This window comes from Erithacus rubecula, assembly GCF_903797595.1.
Source record: "Erithacus rubecula genome assembly, chromosome: 1".
Classification (NCBI taxonomy): Eukaryota; Metazoa; Chordata; class Aves; order Passeriformes; family Muscicapidae; genus Erithacus; species Erithacus rubecula.
This window is the reverse complement of record NC_136658.1, coordinates 69582024-69597041: the sequence shown is the minus strand read 5'-3', so window position 1 is coordinate 69597041 and position 15018 is coordinate 69582024. Positions and strand designations below refer to the sequence as shown.

At 36.6% G+C, this 15018-nt stretch overlaps 1 protein-coding gene across 3 annotated transcripts in view; it reads left to right on the top strand.

The window, feature by feature from the left end:
* KPNA3 (karyopherin subunit alpha 3) overlaps positions 1 to 14781 on the top strand; it is a 47208-nt gene extending 32427 nt beyond the window's left edge. For all 3 annotated transcript variants that reach the window (XM_079314163.1, XM_079314165.1, XM_079314164.1), the window contains 10 exons: positions 935 to 1021; positions 1425 to 1594; positions 2696 to 2740; positions 5270 to 5401; positions 6603 to 6731; positions 8381 to 8485; positions 8618 to 8689; positions 8792 to 8954; positions 9836 to 9930; positions 12056 to 14781. In XM_079314163.1, coding sequence (XP_079170289.1) covers positions 935 to 1021; positions 1425 to 1594; positions 2696 to 2740; positions 5270 to 5401; positions 6603 to 6731; positions 8381 to 8485; positions 8618 to 8689; positions 8792 to 8954; positions 9836 to 9930; positions 12056 to 12154 — 1097 coding nt within the window. In that variant the 3' untranslated portion in view covers positions 12155 to 14781. The remainder of the gene's footprint in view (positions 1 to 934; positions 1022 to 1424; positions 1595 to 2695; positions 2741 to 5269; positions 5402 to 6602; positions 6732 to 8380; positions 8486 to 8617; positions 8690 to 8791; positions 8955 to 9835; positions 9931 to 12055) is intronic.
* The last annotated feature ends 237 nt before the right edge of the window (positions 14782 to 15018 follow it).

The window sequence follows — 15018 nt, the reverse complement described above, 5'->3', positions numbered from 1 at the left end:
CTTGTCAGTTATAGGCAAGGGCTGAATCACCCACCTGGGTGGGGTATGAATTTTAGGTTGTCGTTATTAATTGCTCTGTAGTTTTCAGGAAAATACATAAATTTTTTTTATCTTATCACTTTGCATTATCAACACAATATTGATTCACAGTTGCTCACAAACTGTGTTGCACTTTCTAAAAATTCATGAAGCTATTTCTGCAAGAAGAAATACTCTTTAACAGTATATAAATTGATCTAGTTTATTCAGACTATAGGATGAGTATGATCATATATAGATTTTTTAAATTGCTGCAAGAATTACTGTCTTTCAAACAGTATGGGTTGTCTGAAGGAAAACAGTGTATAGGAATAGTAGTGGGATGGTTTCTTAGCTCTATCAAATATATTTAATTCCACAGAGAATGATACTAAAATCAGTACCACTTCCTTAATTTGGTATGTTGCTGTCATTATATAAGAACAAATTGAAACATGTCTTGGGACTGGCAGATGGATGTAAATCTTCACTGCATATGGAAACTAACTATAGCCACCTCTTGGGAGGAAGCTGTTTTCCTCAAGTCAAGATATGAAGCACGTTTGCACAAGTAGGCATGTCGTTCTGCTTGGTATGTCTTGTGATCCTGGATATCTGGAAAATGTGAATTACTGGGACGTGAAACCTCATGCCTGCATACTTGAGGGTCTGCCTATCACTTTGAGAAATACGGGGAAATGTTTAAATGCGGGGAGCATGAGCAATAATTCTGTTATCAAGTCTATTTTTCCCTTCTATGGATATATATAGAAATGTTCAACCCTGGTTCTGTGCACCCTTCATAATAGAAACATGTATAAGGCATGGTAGAGAATTTGATTTGTGTGTATCAGTTAAAATGTTACTCATATACTAAGATTCAGTATTAAACAGATCCAATCTTTGCATTCTGCAGATGCAGTACCCCTCTTTTTGAGACTACTTCATTCACCACACCAGAATGTTTGTGAGCAAGCTGTCTGGGCTCTCGGAAATATTATAGGTAACTTATTGTTTTAATGATTTGAATTCAGGGAGCATTCCACTTTAGAACTTGACTTTTTAACATTGGCATTACCATAAGAGACTATGTTTCCTCTGAATTCTGTGTCTTGATAAAATTTTTTTTAAGTATTTAATATGGCCAGAATTGCATACCTACCTCCTGGGTTTTTTTCCTAAATAATAGTATCACTTGCTATGCGAAAAATAGCAGGATAAATTTTGTGTTTCCTAAAATATACATACATAAATTTACGTATGTATATTTAACAAAGTATGTCCTTTTAGTAGTAGTCTGTTGGTGAGGAAACATAGAATTTCAGTATCCCAACATGTCATTGCATACATTTCAAGATTTTCCATTTTTAATGTAATTTCTTTTGCAACAATTTTCATTTCTGTAGGTGATGGTCCTCAGTGTAGAGATTATGTCATATCACTGGGAGTTGTCAAACCTCTTCTGTCCTTCATCAATCCCTCCATTCCCATCACCTTCCTTCGGAACGTCACATGGGTCATTGTAAATCTCTGCAGGAATAAGGACCCCCCACCGCCTATGGAGACAGTTCAGGAGGTAAATAAATATGAGATAGATAATGTTTTATACTCTGGGCTGGACGCCAAATGTTTTACACTGTCATACTATGAATTTTTGCTGGTTTTTTTGGTCACTGACATGTGTTGTGCCATTCTACCATTTGTTAGATGAAACAATTTGACCAATTTGGTGGTTCTTACAACAGCTGTAATAAAATGAAACTGAGTAGGACTGAAGTGATGTGCTATACAACAAAAAATTAACACACTAGAAAGCATTAAAATACTTGGCATTACATGTTTTCACTGAAAAAAAGCTAGAATTTGATTCTGTACATAAAGAGTTAAAATGTAATTATTTTCAGCAAAAGGAAGTGTAAGTAAACTGTGACATGTAGCGTGGTTTGTGTTTCAATTCATTGTGCTCATGCAGTCAATGGCAAATCCCAACCTGAGCAGAAATCCTGAAAATCTTTTTAAACTGGTGAATAGAACAAATGCTCGGTTGATAGGGTTGGCACAGTTAATGAAATTGAGCTATTTGACTAGAACTGTAATTGCAGGTAAAGTTCTTGACTTTAAGATAAATTCAAAAGTGTACATACAGATTTTGGAGCCATGTGAAGTATGTCACTGTTAATAGCTAAACTTAATGAAGTTTTAAAAATGAAGCAGAGAAACAGGGAAAATTTACAAGTAATGCTTTACTAAACAAAACACTGTTCAAAGCAGTTTTATCACAGCCCGTTTTTATATTTTTCCATATGTGATTATAAAATTTAAACTTTAATCCAAGAGATTTATATACTGTTGCTAAGCTAGTAATTGTTATTGTGTATGATAAAAAAGCTTTTAAAATAGCAGGTTGTCTTATCTCTGTTATTTGCTTGTTATCCCTCAAAATACAGTCTACATTCTGTGTCTGGAATATGGTACTGTCTCATATTTTTACAAATTTGAAATACAGATAATACAGGTATTTTTATACATACTTTGAGGGAATGACCAGCTGCTAGAAAGTGTATGATTACAATATACTAAAGCAGACTGAAGCTAAGCTTTGTGATTGCAATACTTGGATTCATAACTTATACCACCAATTTTGTTCTACTGTAATGACTGGTGGACTTCTTTTCAGATTTTGCCAGCATTGTGTGTTCTCATTTACCATACAGATATAAACGTAAGTAATTTCTAAAGTTTTAGATATTAAGATTCTTTGTTTTCTCTAGAAAGATAATGCTGCAGGATTGTGTTGAAGTGGTAAACTTGGTTTTGTGTGTTAATTTATGTGTAATTGTCATAAATGCATAATTAAACATGAAGACTAATGTGATTGTAGTCATTCAGAGCATGAAAAATGTGCAAATACCATTTCTGAAATACCTTTTGTAAAATATGGCCTTTTTTATCCTGTACATTTGAAATAGCTTTTGAAAAATCCTATCTTGAATTGAGAGCTAGAAAATTCAATAGCCAGTTTTACCATCAACTGCACTTTAATTCTGCCCCAATTTATAATTTTGCATAGATGATATGTAATATGTGTAAAAAAAGTACATGTAATTCTGTATATCAGTCCAGTCAAATTTTGTGATCATAAGGGTAAACCTAATTTCTGTAATCTGTTGGGTGCCTGACTTTGCAATTTTTAATTAAAGAAGTCGCAAATGAAAATATATTTAAACAAACAGCAATAAATTATAAACTATTGTTTTGTGGCACCTTTGACAACCTTCATGTTTTTAATACTAAACCTTCAGTACTTCCCACATTCCTGATTAATGAGTTTACCTGTATTTTTCCAAGTAATACCCTAGGGATTTACATTATGAAGCCTTATATACTGGGACTTTAGAACAAAGATCTGTGTAACTGAAGGATATTTAGCTGCTTTTCTCCTTCTATCAGGACTTTGTAATCCTTATAGTAATCCTTTAGTTTAGGAAGGAAGGAATTAAATCCTTGTGTTGGATTTGGGGATAACATAAAGCACAAGATCAGTGGGACTGTCATTTGTTAGTTCAACCCTGTAGTAGCAATGTTTCTGCTGCTTTTTTAATGGTAAAGTGGGCTTGTCTCCACAAAATATTTGTACAGTTTAAGCTGGGATTTTGCCAGGGTTTTCGCGGTGTAATGTGAGTGGGAGACAGCACATGGTGGCTTTTCAATGAGTAATTTGGACAAAACCGAAGGGAATTAATTGCAAAACCAACTTACTTCTAACCTGTAGGCACTTTTTCCCTGCCAAATTTTAAAGCTTTTTTACCAAGCAATGATTGTATGAGAGCTCACTTATGTAGGTATGAGACTGTGATGCCAGGTTTTGACTGATCTCAATTAGGGTGTCCGTCATTTTGATCCTGAGAGTCAGGTGCTAGTTTGGAGGTACCAGTCTGGTCCCAGCCTCTCCATACTGGAGCAGCAGACCTATCTTTGGAGATGAGTCAGTGATGCAGGTAGGTCAGCCTACAGTCCTGTGAGTGCTTCTGGCGGCTGCTGCTCTCGTCACCAGCAGGGCTGTGGGGCAGCAAACTGGTGAGGCACCATCTCTCACTGCTTCTGCTGCCATGGTGGCTCCACTGCAGCACGTTCTGCTGTCCCTGCAGCACAGGAGGTGAGGGCAGCAGCAGGCTGTGGCAGGAAAGCTTTTGGGCAGTGCTGCCTGGCATCCTGAGCCGGGCAGCAGCAGCCTGTGGATTAGGACTTTGAAGTCCTTCCTGTGTTCTAGTGCTGCAGTATTCAGCTGTTCTCATAACTGGAAATTTTAAATGGGTATCTATTTTAAAAGTAGGCTAGATCTAGGTACTTTAACATATTCTGTCCTTAGTGGGGTCCAGATTTCTTTTCCTGCAGCTCCTAACATCATCTCTATGTGATGTGATATCCCTCTCTGCTGGCTTTGTTTCTGCTTCAGGTACTACCTTTCAATGACTAACTTTTGTACCTGTCTACTTTTGAGGGCTTTCTAATCATCGTTATCAAGTCATCAGTGACTTTTTTTTTTTTCTTTTAAGATTCTCCGATGGCCCTGCATGATAGACATTTCTCTTTGGGTTTTGCTTTGCTTGAACACTTCAACAGTTGCCACATTACAATAGTTGCTAGTCCTTTAGCTGGTATAAGAACTCCTTTCCTTTGCTGTGTTTTTATTTTTAATATAAAGGTATACATCCAGACTTGTTTCACTTCAGAACTGTGCTATTGATCAGAAATGCTAATGTGTCAGATGGACTAGAGACTTAAGGGAATTTATGTATTCCATAATCATAAGATAGCACAGCTAACAAATTACAGCCATACTGAGTAGGCTGTATTGGTATTTTCTTCAGAAAGTTACTAGCACAACTACTTGCCTAAGCTGGTTGTCTATCTTGGAGATGCAAATCAAGCCCAACAGTTTACTTTTGTGAAATTATGTATGCTGTCACTTTATGCACCAAAATATGGTATTTAATTAAAAAGGAATTTGAGAGGACATACAGAAATTACTCCGATGGAACAAATGGCCCTGGTTTTCATAGCTGTACATAATAATCTAACACATTACTGATTAGGTCTCATCACAATCGTGTTTAAGCTTTTCCTGTAACTAAATTGCATGGTTTCCCCTGTCTACCTCCAGATAAGTGGAATGTTGTTCACTAAATTAAGCCTTCATTATATGGATTTTTCTGTTCAATGTGTAAACCATGTTCTCTCCAATTTGTAGATTCTTGTGGACACTGTTTGGGCTTTGTCCTACTTAACAGATGGTGGAAATGAGCAGATACAAATGGTGATTGATTCAGGAGTTGTACCTTTTCTAGTTCCCCTTCTGAGTCATCAGGAGGTTAAAGTTCAAGTAAGTCTGATTCAGTTTTTTGAATAGTCCTTTGTATGCTATGTTTGCAAAAACAATGTTCCTTACGGTATTTATTAGTGCAGTTAGTGAGATGAACATTTATAGCTACTTTTTTTGCAGGTAAAACTGAAGAAAAAATGTTTCCTACACTGGGGAAAAATATTAGAAAGAAAACTCAAGCAAAACAGTAGTAACACAGTTTTAAGGAAAGTGACAAATTAATGTGTAACTTCTATTATGTGATTACTAGGATAGCCTTCCTTTTGTACTTCTAAAATATATAATGACAATAGATTTTGCATTTTCCAGAATTCAAGTAATATGCACTCTTTCTGGTGCTGCATACATGGATTTGTGCATATTCTATCTGAATAACTCATGGAAATGGATATTTTGGAAATTTAGAGTATGGAAATATTTGCAAATGCTGCATCCTTTTAGTAAAGTAAATTTGTAATTAGCTGTGAATGGTTAACTGAGCTTACTTGATTAATTTTAAAGACAATTTAGTTAATGTGTACTGGGTATTTTATGAACTATCCGCTGTAATACAGAGCTCTTCTGTGTATCTGTGCATTTGGCATGTTTGCCTAGTTTGTACTTTGGATGAGATTTGGCTGTCTTGAAATTTGTCAGACTAGTTCACCTGATGAAAGAAGTCCCTCCAGTGTTCTGTCACTTGTAAAGCGTTTACTGACCGATACATAAAGATGTAAAATCCTTTTCTGTAATCACCTGAGACACTCAGTAGTTGTGAGGTTTTGAATGGTGTAGTGGGGAACTGAATGGAGAAATGAGCAACCTCAGCACACATAGAGCCTAGGAACTGTTGTTAGAATTGTAACACAGATCAGGTACATGATGAATTAATTTTCTAAACACAGATCAGGTACATGATGAATTAATTTTCTAAACACAGATCAGGTACATGATGAATTAATTTTCTAAAGTTTTAATATTCTTTTAATTTCTAATCTTTGCCCTTTTTGAGTTGAGCTGCAGTGCATTTATTCTGTGATATACTGTGTCTTTTGATGAAAGAGTATCCATTTTTCTGATGTAGTTCAGAGGATGAAATGCTAAATTGTATTTTGCAAAGTGTTTTTATAGAGAGACATCTTAAAATTATCTTTGTTGTAGTGTAAGTAATAGCAATGTCTTTAACCTGCAATTTTTTTTCCTTTCCACTTTGGATATTCAGACAGCAGCACTGAGAGCAGTAGGCAACATAGTAACTGGTACTGATGAGCAGACACAAGTTGTTCTCAATTGTGATGTTTTGTCTTATTTCCCACATCTCCTGACGCATCCAAAAGAGAAGATAAACAAGGTATGATTTACTTCTTCCTAACTTAGTAATTTCTTTTAAGAAATAAAAGAGTAACTTGTGGAATGTTACAGAGAAATTTCCTACAGCTCATATTTCGGGCATGTGAGCAATTTTGTATAAAGATGCAACCTTTGAGGCTGGTGCTTAATTAGGACTGAAACCAGCCATACGGAGTATCCGTGCTTTGGTGTGATGCCTCATGCTTTCTGGGAGGCCTGAAGGGTTTTGCTTTGGAGTGAGATACTTTCTATTTGCAAAGGTAGTAACTAGCTAACTTCAGTTACAGCTTTTCATAATTTTAGTTGAGTCCAGTGAGTTGCATAAGACTAATCCAGTTTTCCCACGCCACCTTTTCATAGTGAAGTTTGGTTGCTTGTTCATCTTCGCCTTCAGGGAAAGTGGGTGTATCACTGTCCTTTCCTGAAAATTGTCTCAGCATTTCATCTCCTTCCTTTTGGCAGAAATAACTGCTGCAAGGATTGAGTGGAATAGGAAGAGTTTGATGAAAGTAATCAGTGTCTCTTTTTTCAGAGCTGTATTTCATGATATTTGGGTTTTTTTAGTCATGCCATTTTCCATTACAAAGATGTGATGGAAAGGAGGAGAAAGCTGAGGAGAAGGCTTTTTGGTTTAGATTATGTGATTCCCTATATAATGTATCATTGAGGAGAAATCTATTTATGAGGAATCTCTGTTTCTTCTGGCCCTGTCAACTATGAAGATTTCTGAAGAAGTTATCTTTGACAGTCAAACTGATATGATCTATTTTTGCCTGCCCTCTTAACTCTCACAAAAGAATGATGAAGAGCTCTTTTGAATGCCAAGGAATTCTTTTTGTACCAAAACAAAAAAACAAAAAAAAAAGTCCAGAAATGCTTTGAATTTTGTTTAAGTCTGTATTGTGAGTGCAAATAGAAATAAAAACAAGATACACATTCCTAAAAAGGCGGGACTCATGTTTTTTTTCCAGCAGTGCTTCATAATTGCCTGCTTACCACATCTTTTACTTAAGATTGGATGCTTTTGAAGATATTCTGGATTGTCATGACAAGTATCCCTCTTTCTAACTGGGAATTTATAACTGCCACGAGATAGGTGGTAGCTATGAGGATGAACCTTCCGAAGGAGTAACTGCTGAGCAAAGTCACAGGATGGAGTGTCGTGTGATACTTCAATGAGATTTATGAACACCATGTTACACAAAGAAAATGGGAGGTGGAGTCTTCCTTTTATCATAGCAGAAAGGTACTACTGAGCTGTCAGCAGCAGGATTACAGGGCAAGGCCTTTTATTATGGTATTTTACCAGTTTTCCTATGTTCCTTCTAAAACTGATTGAAAGTTTAAAGCCTGTCTCTCCAGCAGTGCAAACTGGATATAAGGTTTGCATCAGTATTACTCCTGATATATGGAGACACTACTTGTGTGAGAGAGAATCTGGCCCTGTGAATCAATTAATTTTACATTGATTCCCTGTTGTCTTTCACAGTAAAAGTTTGTGTGCTAGAAGTGCTTTTGAGAAGGAAGCCTGTTTAGTGATTGCTCATGGTATGATTAGGTTCTGAGGTGGTCAGGTTTGGTTGAGTTCTTTTTTTCATCTGCTGACTAGTTTTTAAAAGTGCTTTGCTTTTTTGCTTTATCCCATTGTAGGAAGCAGTTTGGTTCCTTTCCAATATCACAGCAGGAAACCAGCAACAAGTTCAGGCTGTAATAGATGCTGGGCTAATCCCCATGATCATACACCAGCTGGCTAAGGTCAGTCAAGCTATCAGCTATGCAAGTTGTCATCCTCTTTTTATAAATCTGACATGACGAGTTTGTGATTTTTAATAAGTTTGACAGATGTTTCCATGCTGATTTTAATGAGCTATTAATTTTATTTTTCAGGGGGACTTTGGGACACAAAAGGAAGCTGCTTGGGCAATTAGCAATTTGACAATAAGTGGGAGAAAAGATCAGGTATGTGTAGTGGGATTTCAAGTTGTCACTAAAATGTTGCGCATGCAGTCATTTATGTAGAAACACAATGTTGAAAGCATTTTTTTTATTTTAATTATTTAGGTTGAATACCTTGTACAACAAAATGTAATCCCACCATTCTGCAATCTACTCTCAGTAAAGGATTCTCAAGTGGTACAGGTTGTGCTGGATGGCCTGAAAAACATCCTGATAATGGCTGGTGATGAGGCTAGCACAATAGCTGAAATTATAGAGGAGTGTGGAGGTAAGAGCTTGCTAGGCTTTTAAAAAATTTAATTGGCTGCATGGTATTCTGTCTTCCCCTTGCTGCTGTTGATGTTTACTGCAGTGTAATTTAACATGGGCTATTTGAGTAAACAAAGGAGACTTTTTAATGAGAGACATTACTTTTTTTTCCTGTTTATTTCAGTTTGGAGATGGCTGTGTAGAGACAATTGTTGAAGGAATTTTCTATAGCTTAGGTATTTTTTAGATTTCAATGAGAATTTTAATTCTTTTCATTTGATAATTGCGCATACTTCGTCCTGCAGTAAAACACAGAATTCTTGCTCTGGTTCATTGCCTTGGAAGCAGTTTTAGGGTCATAATTGCATTACAGACCAAAGCAGTATGAGGAGTCTTTTCAGTATCACAATCCAAGTTGTAATGTATGCTAATTAATGTATTATAATAAAGAGATCTTGAAGAACATAATGCACTGGAATCTTTTCCCTTGCGTAATTCCACATCCAGTTTCAAAAGGGGACTAGTGTTTTAGCTGCTTTGTCACCTTGCTGTTTTAAACTTAAAGGCAGCACACAAATGTAGCCACTTCTTTTGGGAGATGCATAGAAAGCACAATGACTACCCAAAAATTATGTAGTTGACAGAAGTTTTAAAAAATAAGAGTTTTATCTAAAAAAAGAAAATACTCCATTATCCATTGTTCATAAAATGAAATATTCCCTGGCGTGTAAAGTTTGTAAATTACTTCTTTCCTCTTAGAGACAAGATAGCTGCTGTGTAGATCATATTTTCAAACTGAGCTGCATCTTTTCTGTTTAAGTAGTAATGTTCAATAGTTTTTCTTATTTTTTAAAGTAGTCAGTAACTCTGGTTTAATCTCTCCCATTTTCTTTTATTCAGGGCTAGAGAAAATTGAAGCCTTGCAACAGCATGAGAATGAAGACATTTATAAACTAGCATTTGAAATTATAGATCAATATTTCTCTGGTGATGATGTAAGTATGCTAAAGATGGAAAAATATATCCACTGTGCTCTTAGCTTAGTTAAGTGCATTGTCACTGTTCCTCAGCTCCAGTGATCACAAACATACATTATCTCCAAAGTCAATTTTCCTGGTCCTTGTTCCAGTAGAGTTTTCCTCAATTTAAAGTCTTGAAGAGTTTCTCAATATCAGGGCATTTTTTTTCAGCAAAATCAAGAGGACTACTCTAGTTTTGCCTAATGAATTAATTGATGCTCACTTAATTTTGTCAGATTGACATGTAATTACTTGTGATTAGAACCCAGACAGTTCTCTGACTCTCCTTTTTATTTTTTCGTATATCAGTCTTTGAAAGGGGCAGCAGATCCTTACTTTCAGATAAATGTTTGTATTTCAACTCTGTATTTGCTCAGTCGGGATTCTGCAGTGAAAAGAGTCATCAAAACTATTACCTACTTTTTGCAACTGTTTGATCTGGACCATCCAGTATTTTGTTGCACCCAGATCAGGTATTTTGACCCTCTGGTTCTAGCTCCTCCTGCTACTGGCTGCCTGTGAGTTCCTGAGGAGCACTTTAATTTGAAGACAAATCATCTTTTCTAGGCTGTCCAGGGTGTCTGTAGTTCTGCAGCCTAGCAGAACTATGTTTTCAATTCATGGGCCCATCATGCAATTAGGAAGTTAGTCACCAGAGGTTAAGATATATGAAAAGTTCCCTATGCCTGTCTGTAGTGATTCTGTGAGCAGTGTCTTAGAGTCTCCATAGAGACCCTAAAACAACTTGATCTAACTGAAAAGCACAGTCTTGTTGATGTGAGTGCAAAAATATCCCAGTTGAGGTTAGTACTCCCTTTTGTGCATTTACTTTTTACATTGACACAGTTTAATCTATGCCTGATGGGCTGAGTATGTCTCCTTTGCTCAAGAGCAGGACTTACCTTCAGATTGTTATATTGTTGCTATGCTTCTGAAAGTCAAAATTTTAGAAATTCCATAACTGCTTCAGGGAGACAAGAGGTTGGTTATGGTAGTGTTAAGATTGATTGTCCAGGAGTGTTCTCGGTTGCCTTCTGTCACTTTATTCCCATGAGATATTGCTGGCTGCTTGATGTCCCTTCATTGCTAATCCCATCTGTTCATTTGCTGAGCCCTGTCAAGTGCACAGCCTGTACTTTAGGACCAGCACTAAGACCTTCCTGACTTCAGTTTCTTGTGTTAAAGGCAGGTGATCTTAGGTGGGGTTACTTCATAGTACCCCTGCAGAAGGCAGAAGTGCCAATTTATCATAACAAAACCATTTTGCGAAACATTCTGAAACCAGACTCTTCATGTGGGCATGACATGCAGATTGCTGTCACGAAAGGCCTCAATCTCTTCCCCCCAGTTTAAACAGTGTCTCCCAAGGTAAAGAGAAAGATTTTAGTTGAGTCAATTCTGATGTGTGCACTTCTGCAAGGCCAGGTCTCAGAAAGCTGTTCAGACCCCCCACACAAGGGCTCTTTCCTGCTTCAGCATGACACAGGATCTCAAATGAGGCTCAGAAAACAGCTCTGAGGAAACTGGCTGAAGTTTGCTGCTGAATCCTTTTGCTCCGTATCCATAGAGCAGTGAAGTACTTCTGGTTTAAAACCAGATTCAGATTGTGCTTATATAAAACTGCTCTGAAATGAGTAGTTCTAAATCCTTCAAATTCTGGTAGGAGATACTGAGAACTCTTATAAGCTTTATGTAAGTATTTCTATCAGCTGCTGATAAAAATATGTTTTCATGTTGAAAGAAAATGGGAAAAAGTACAAAACTAATTTTGGAATCCACAACTAGTGATTAGCCAACTCCAAAAGTACTAAAAATTGGCACTGAAAATTAAATTGCGCAGCTAAAATAGCAACTGCTTTGACCAAACAGAGCACTGTCCATAATCATTACAATTTTTGGTTTCCCTGATGGTATTAGAACAGAGTTGATGTGTTGTTCCTTTTAAACATATTTGGGGAATTGAATGGAAAAATGGATCTAATTTTACTGCAAGAATATTAAAAAAAAAAAAAAAGCCATGAACTTTTGTGAATATCTTCTCTGTGTAGCCAGCCATGCAGGAAATTGGTCTCTCATGTGTTTCTGCTGTTGTGTTTTGTAGATCGATGAAGACCCCAGTCTCATTCCTGAAGCCACTCAAGGAGGTACTTACAACTTCGACCCAACGGCCAACCTTCAAACAAAAGAATTTAATTTTTAAGTTCAAAAAAAGTGCAGCTTCTCTTGTCCCACACCAGTACGAAGCACCACCAGATGGCTACCAAGTGAAGAAACAAAAGGCTCCAAGACACACATGCCTCTTCGTTTTGATGCTTCTAAAGCAAGCCATGTATTGGTCACTTTGCAGTTGCCAAACATCACTATCACATGGACTGTAAATGCATATGCATGATCTCTTAAACTGTTTCAGAATTCTTTTTAACAGTCCCAACTACCTTTTTTTGCCTTTTTCCTGGTGCCACATGCTGACAACCGCAATCTGCAGTTTTGTTAAGGATATTCCATAGTGGTGGCACATTGGCTTTCCACGGAAAAGTAGCTTCTTTGGAAAATGGTGCGCTGTGGATCAAGACACTTTGGTATGATGCATATATTTTGGAAGACTTTACAGGGGCCCAGTTTGCTCTGAGCCTCCATCATCGTCCTCCACAAACATATTTTCATAAACTTTATGTGGAAGAATAGATTCAAAAATGCAAGCCAAATGAATTTCATTGGTGAAACTGAAATAAAAGTAACTTATAAAAACACAACACTTGGCAATTGATTAAACACTTAAGTTTAAAGAAACAAAAAAACTACTTCAGCTATCAGTAATTGATGTGTGTTCATTAACTGCCTCAGAAACCAGGGTTGGAGAATGAACTGTAGATTTGGACTGGTAAAGCTTTTGCCATTATACCTAATTTTTGAGAACAGCGAGCCCTATTTGACCACTCACTTCAGCCTGTGTGTTCCTGCTGTTTTGAAGTAATCAAATGCTGTGCATGGTATTTTACCTGAGCTACAACCTGTTATGGACTTGAACTTCTGTTTAAGCTGAAAGCAAGAGTCCCAGACTGTAGAAAAAAAAATTCTGTCCAAAAAATGTATTAGTTAAAAAGAATCTTGCTTTCAACTTTCAGTAGTCAATATCTTCTGTTTTAAATTGATAATTGGATATGGTTGATTTATATTGGGTTTAAACTGTGGAGCTTTCATGTTTACTGTAATTTAGTCTTAAACTATTTTTTACTAGTAACCAGTGCTTATGATGATGTGGTTGGCAACAAACCAGCAACTACTTAGAAGCGTCATAAAAGCTTCATTCTTGGAGTATTGGAAGAATAATTCACAAGTTAGTCTCAAATCTTATTCATGTGATTAAAAACATACAAACTGGTTGATGTGTGAGGCTGTATCGAAGCTGCCGTTACTCAGCGTAAACTGATGTGCAGCGCACATTAAATAACTCTACATGAGGTATGTGAAGTCATTGCTTTTGGAAAATGGCCTGACCCAGTCACTTTCAAAGGGATATTGGGGCGAAGATTGGTAATTTTGAAATTCTGTAAGCTATCACACAAACTGGTTTTGTTGCTGTTGTTTACTGGGTGTAATTTCCCAATGCATTGATGTGAAGGGATAGAAAAATCTAAACTAATTTAGTTATTGGATGTGGGTTGTATTTACTGTGATGAAGATAAGGACAGATGCCATCAGAGCTTTGTGGATCAGCTGTTTTTCCACTGATGAACAACACATAGCAGGTGTGCATTCATTAAATATATATCTGCCAAGGTGGAGCCACTTTAAAGAGTGAGTTGTCTTGTATCTCAGCTGGATACAAGCGTATGTTTAAACTGCAAGATTTTTACTTGCTAGATAATCTGTTTTAATATAGTGGTTTGGCCTCTGATTATTTATAGGTTTTATAAATTTTAGAATCAATTTCTCTTTAAGGTGGCTCAGATTTTTCAACTCTTGTGCACATAAAATTGAGTTGAAGTTCATTGTGCCTTTTTTCTTTTCCCAGAAGTTGAGTTGAAGCTTCATATGGTAACTGCATCCTATTCACACACTATAGTCTAAAATCTTGAAACTGTGTGGTGTTCGCTAAAAAACTAAACAATAAAAAGTCAAAGTTAGGTAAGGTCACAAAGTTTTTGTGAAATTAGAGTTCCAGCAGATATTATTGTGAACAAATATTTCTCTCCTTTTAATTCAGTCTAGTCTCCTGAACGCCATATAGACTGATGCATAACCAGTTCAGCCTACACTCACTGTTATTCTAGAGATTACGTACAAATTGATACTGAAACAACAGTTTTCCTCTACTGTAAAGATTCGATCCTTTTCTTGCACTCAATGCATTACAATAAAAGTGAACATCAGAGAACTGGGTAATGCAGAACAAAGTGCTTGCTCAGTTCTTTCTGCTGTGACCTTATCAGCTTTTGATTGGGATTGCACCATTTCATAGTTAATAAAGGAAACAAAGTATATTGCTGCACTTTTACGTTTTCAGAACAGTGTTTAAAATTGCATTGTTTTTATTATTTTTTTAAACTATCAGTTAAAATAGACTAAAACGTTCTTTCAAAGAGGCATCTAAATGTGTTCCTAATTTTGTATATGGGCTTAGGTTTTGTAACCAATAAAAAGCTGCTATCAAATACTATAAAACATTCAAGAACTTATTTTGAAGGTTATGGAACTGCTTTAGTCTTCATGGATTGACTTAGGGGTTTTTGTCTTTGACTAGATATTAGTTAGCAGAACTCCGCATCAAAGTTTGAAGTATGTTACAAGTATGAATAAAGTAAGCTAATGCAGTCATCTCTGAAACTTTGGATACGGAGTTTTATCCTTTGTATGGAGATGTTTTCTGGGTGTGTACAGGGGGCTGTGGTTAAGTAGGCTGCAGCTCTTCCATGTAATTATTGGAATTGTGACTTCAGTTCAAAGGCTTGAAGGTGGTCCAAGACTGTCGAGGAACTGCCACTGTTGTCTTCTACCTCCAAAAACATCGTTTCAGGCTCCTGGTGCAAGGCTGAGTGCTGTTCAGCATTAATTCAAGCTCAG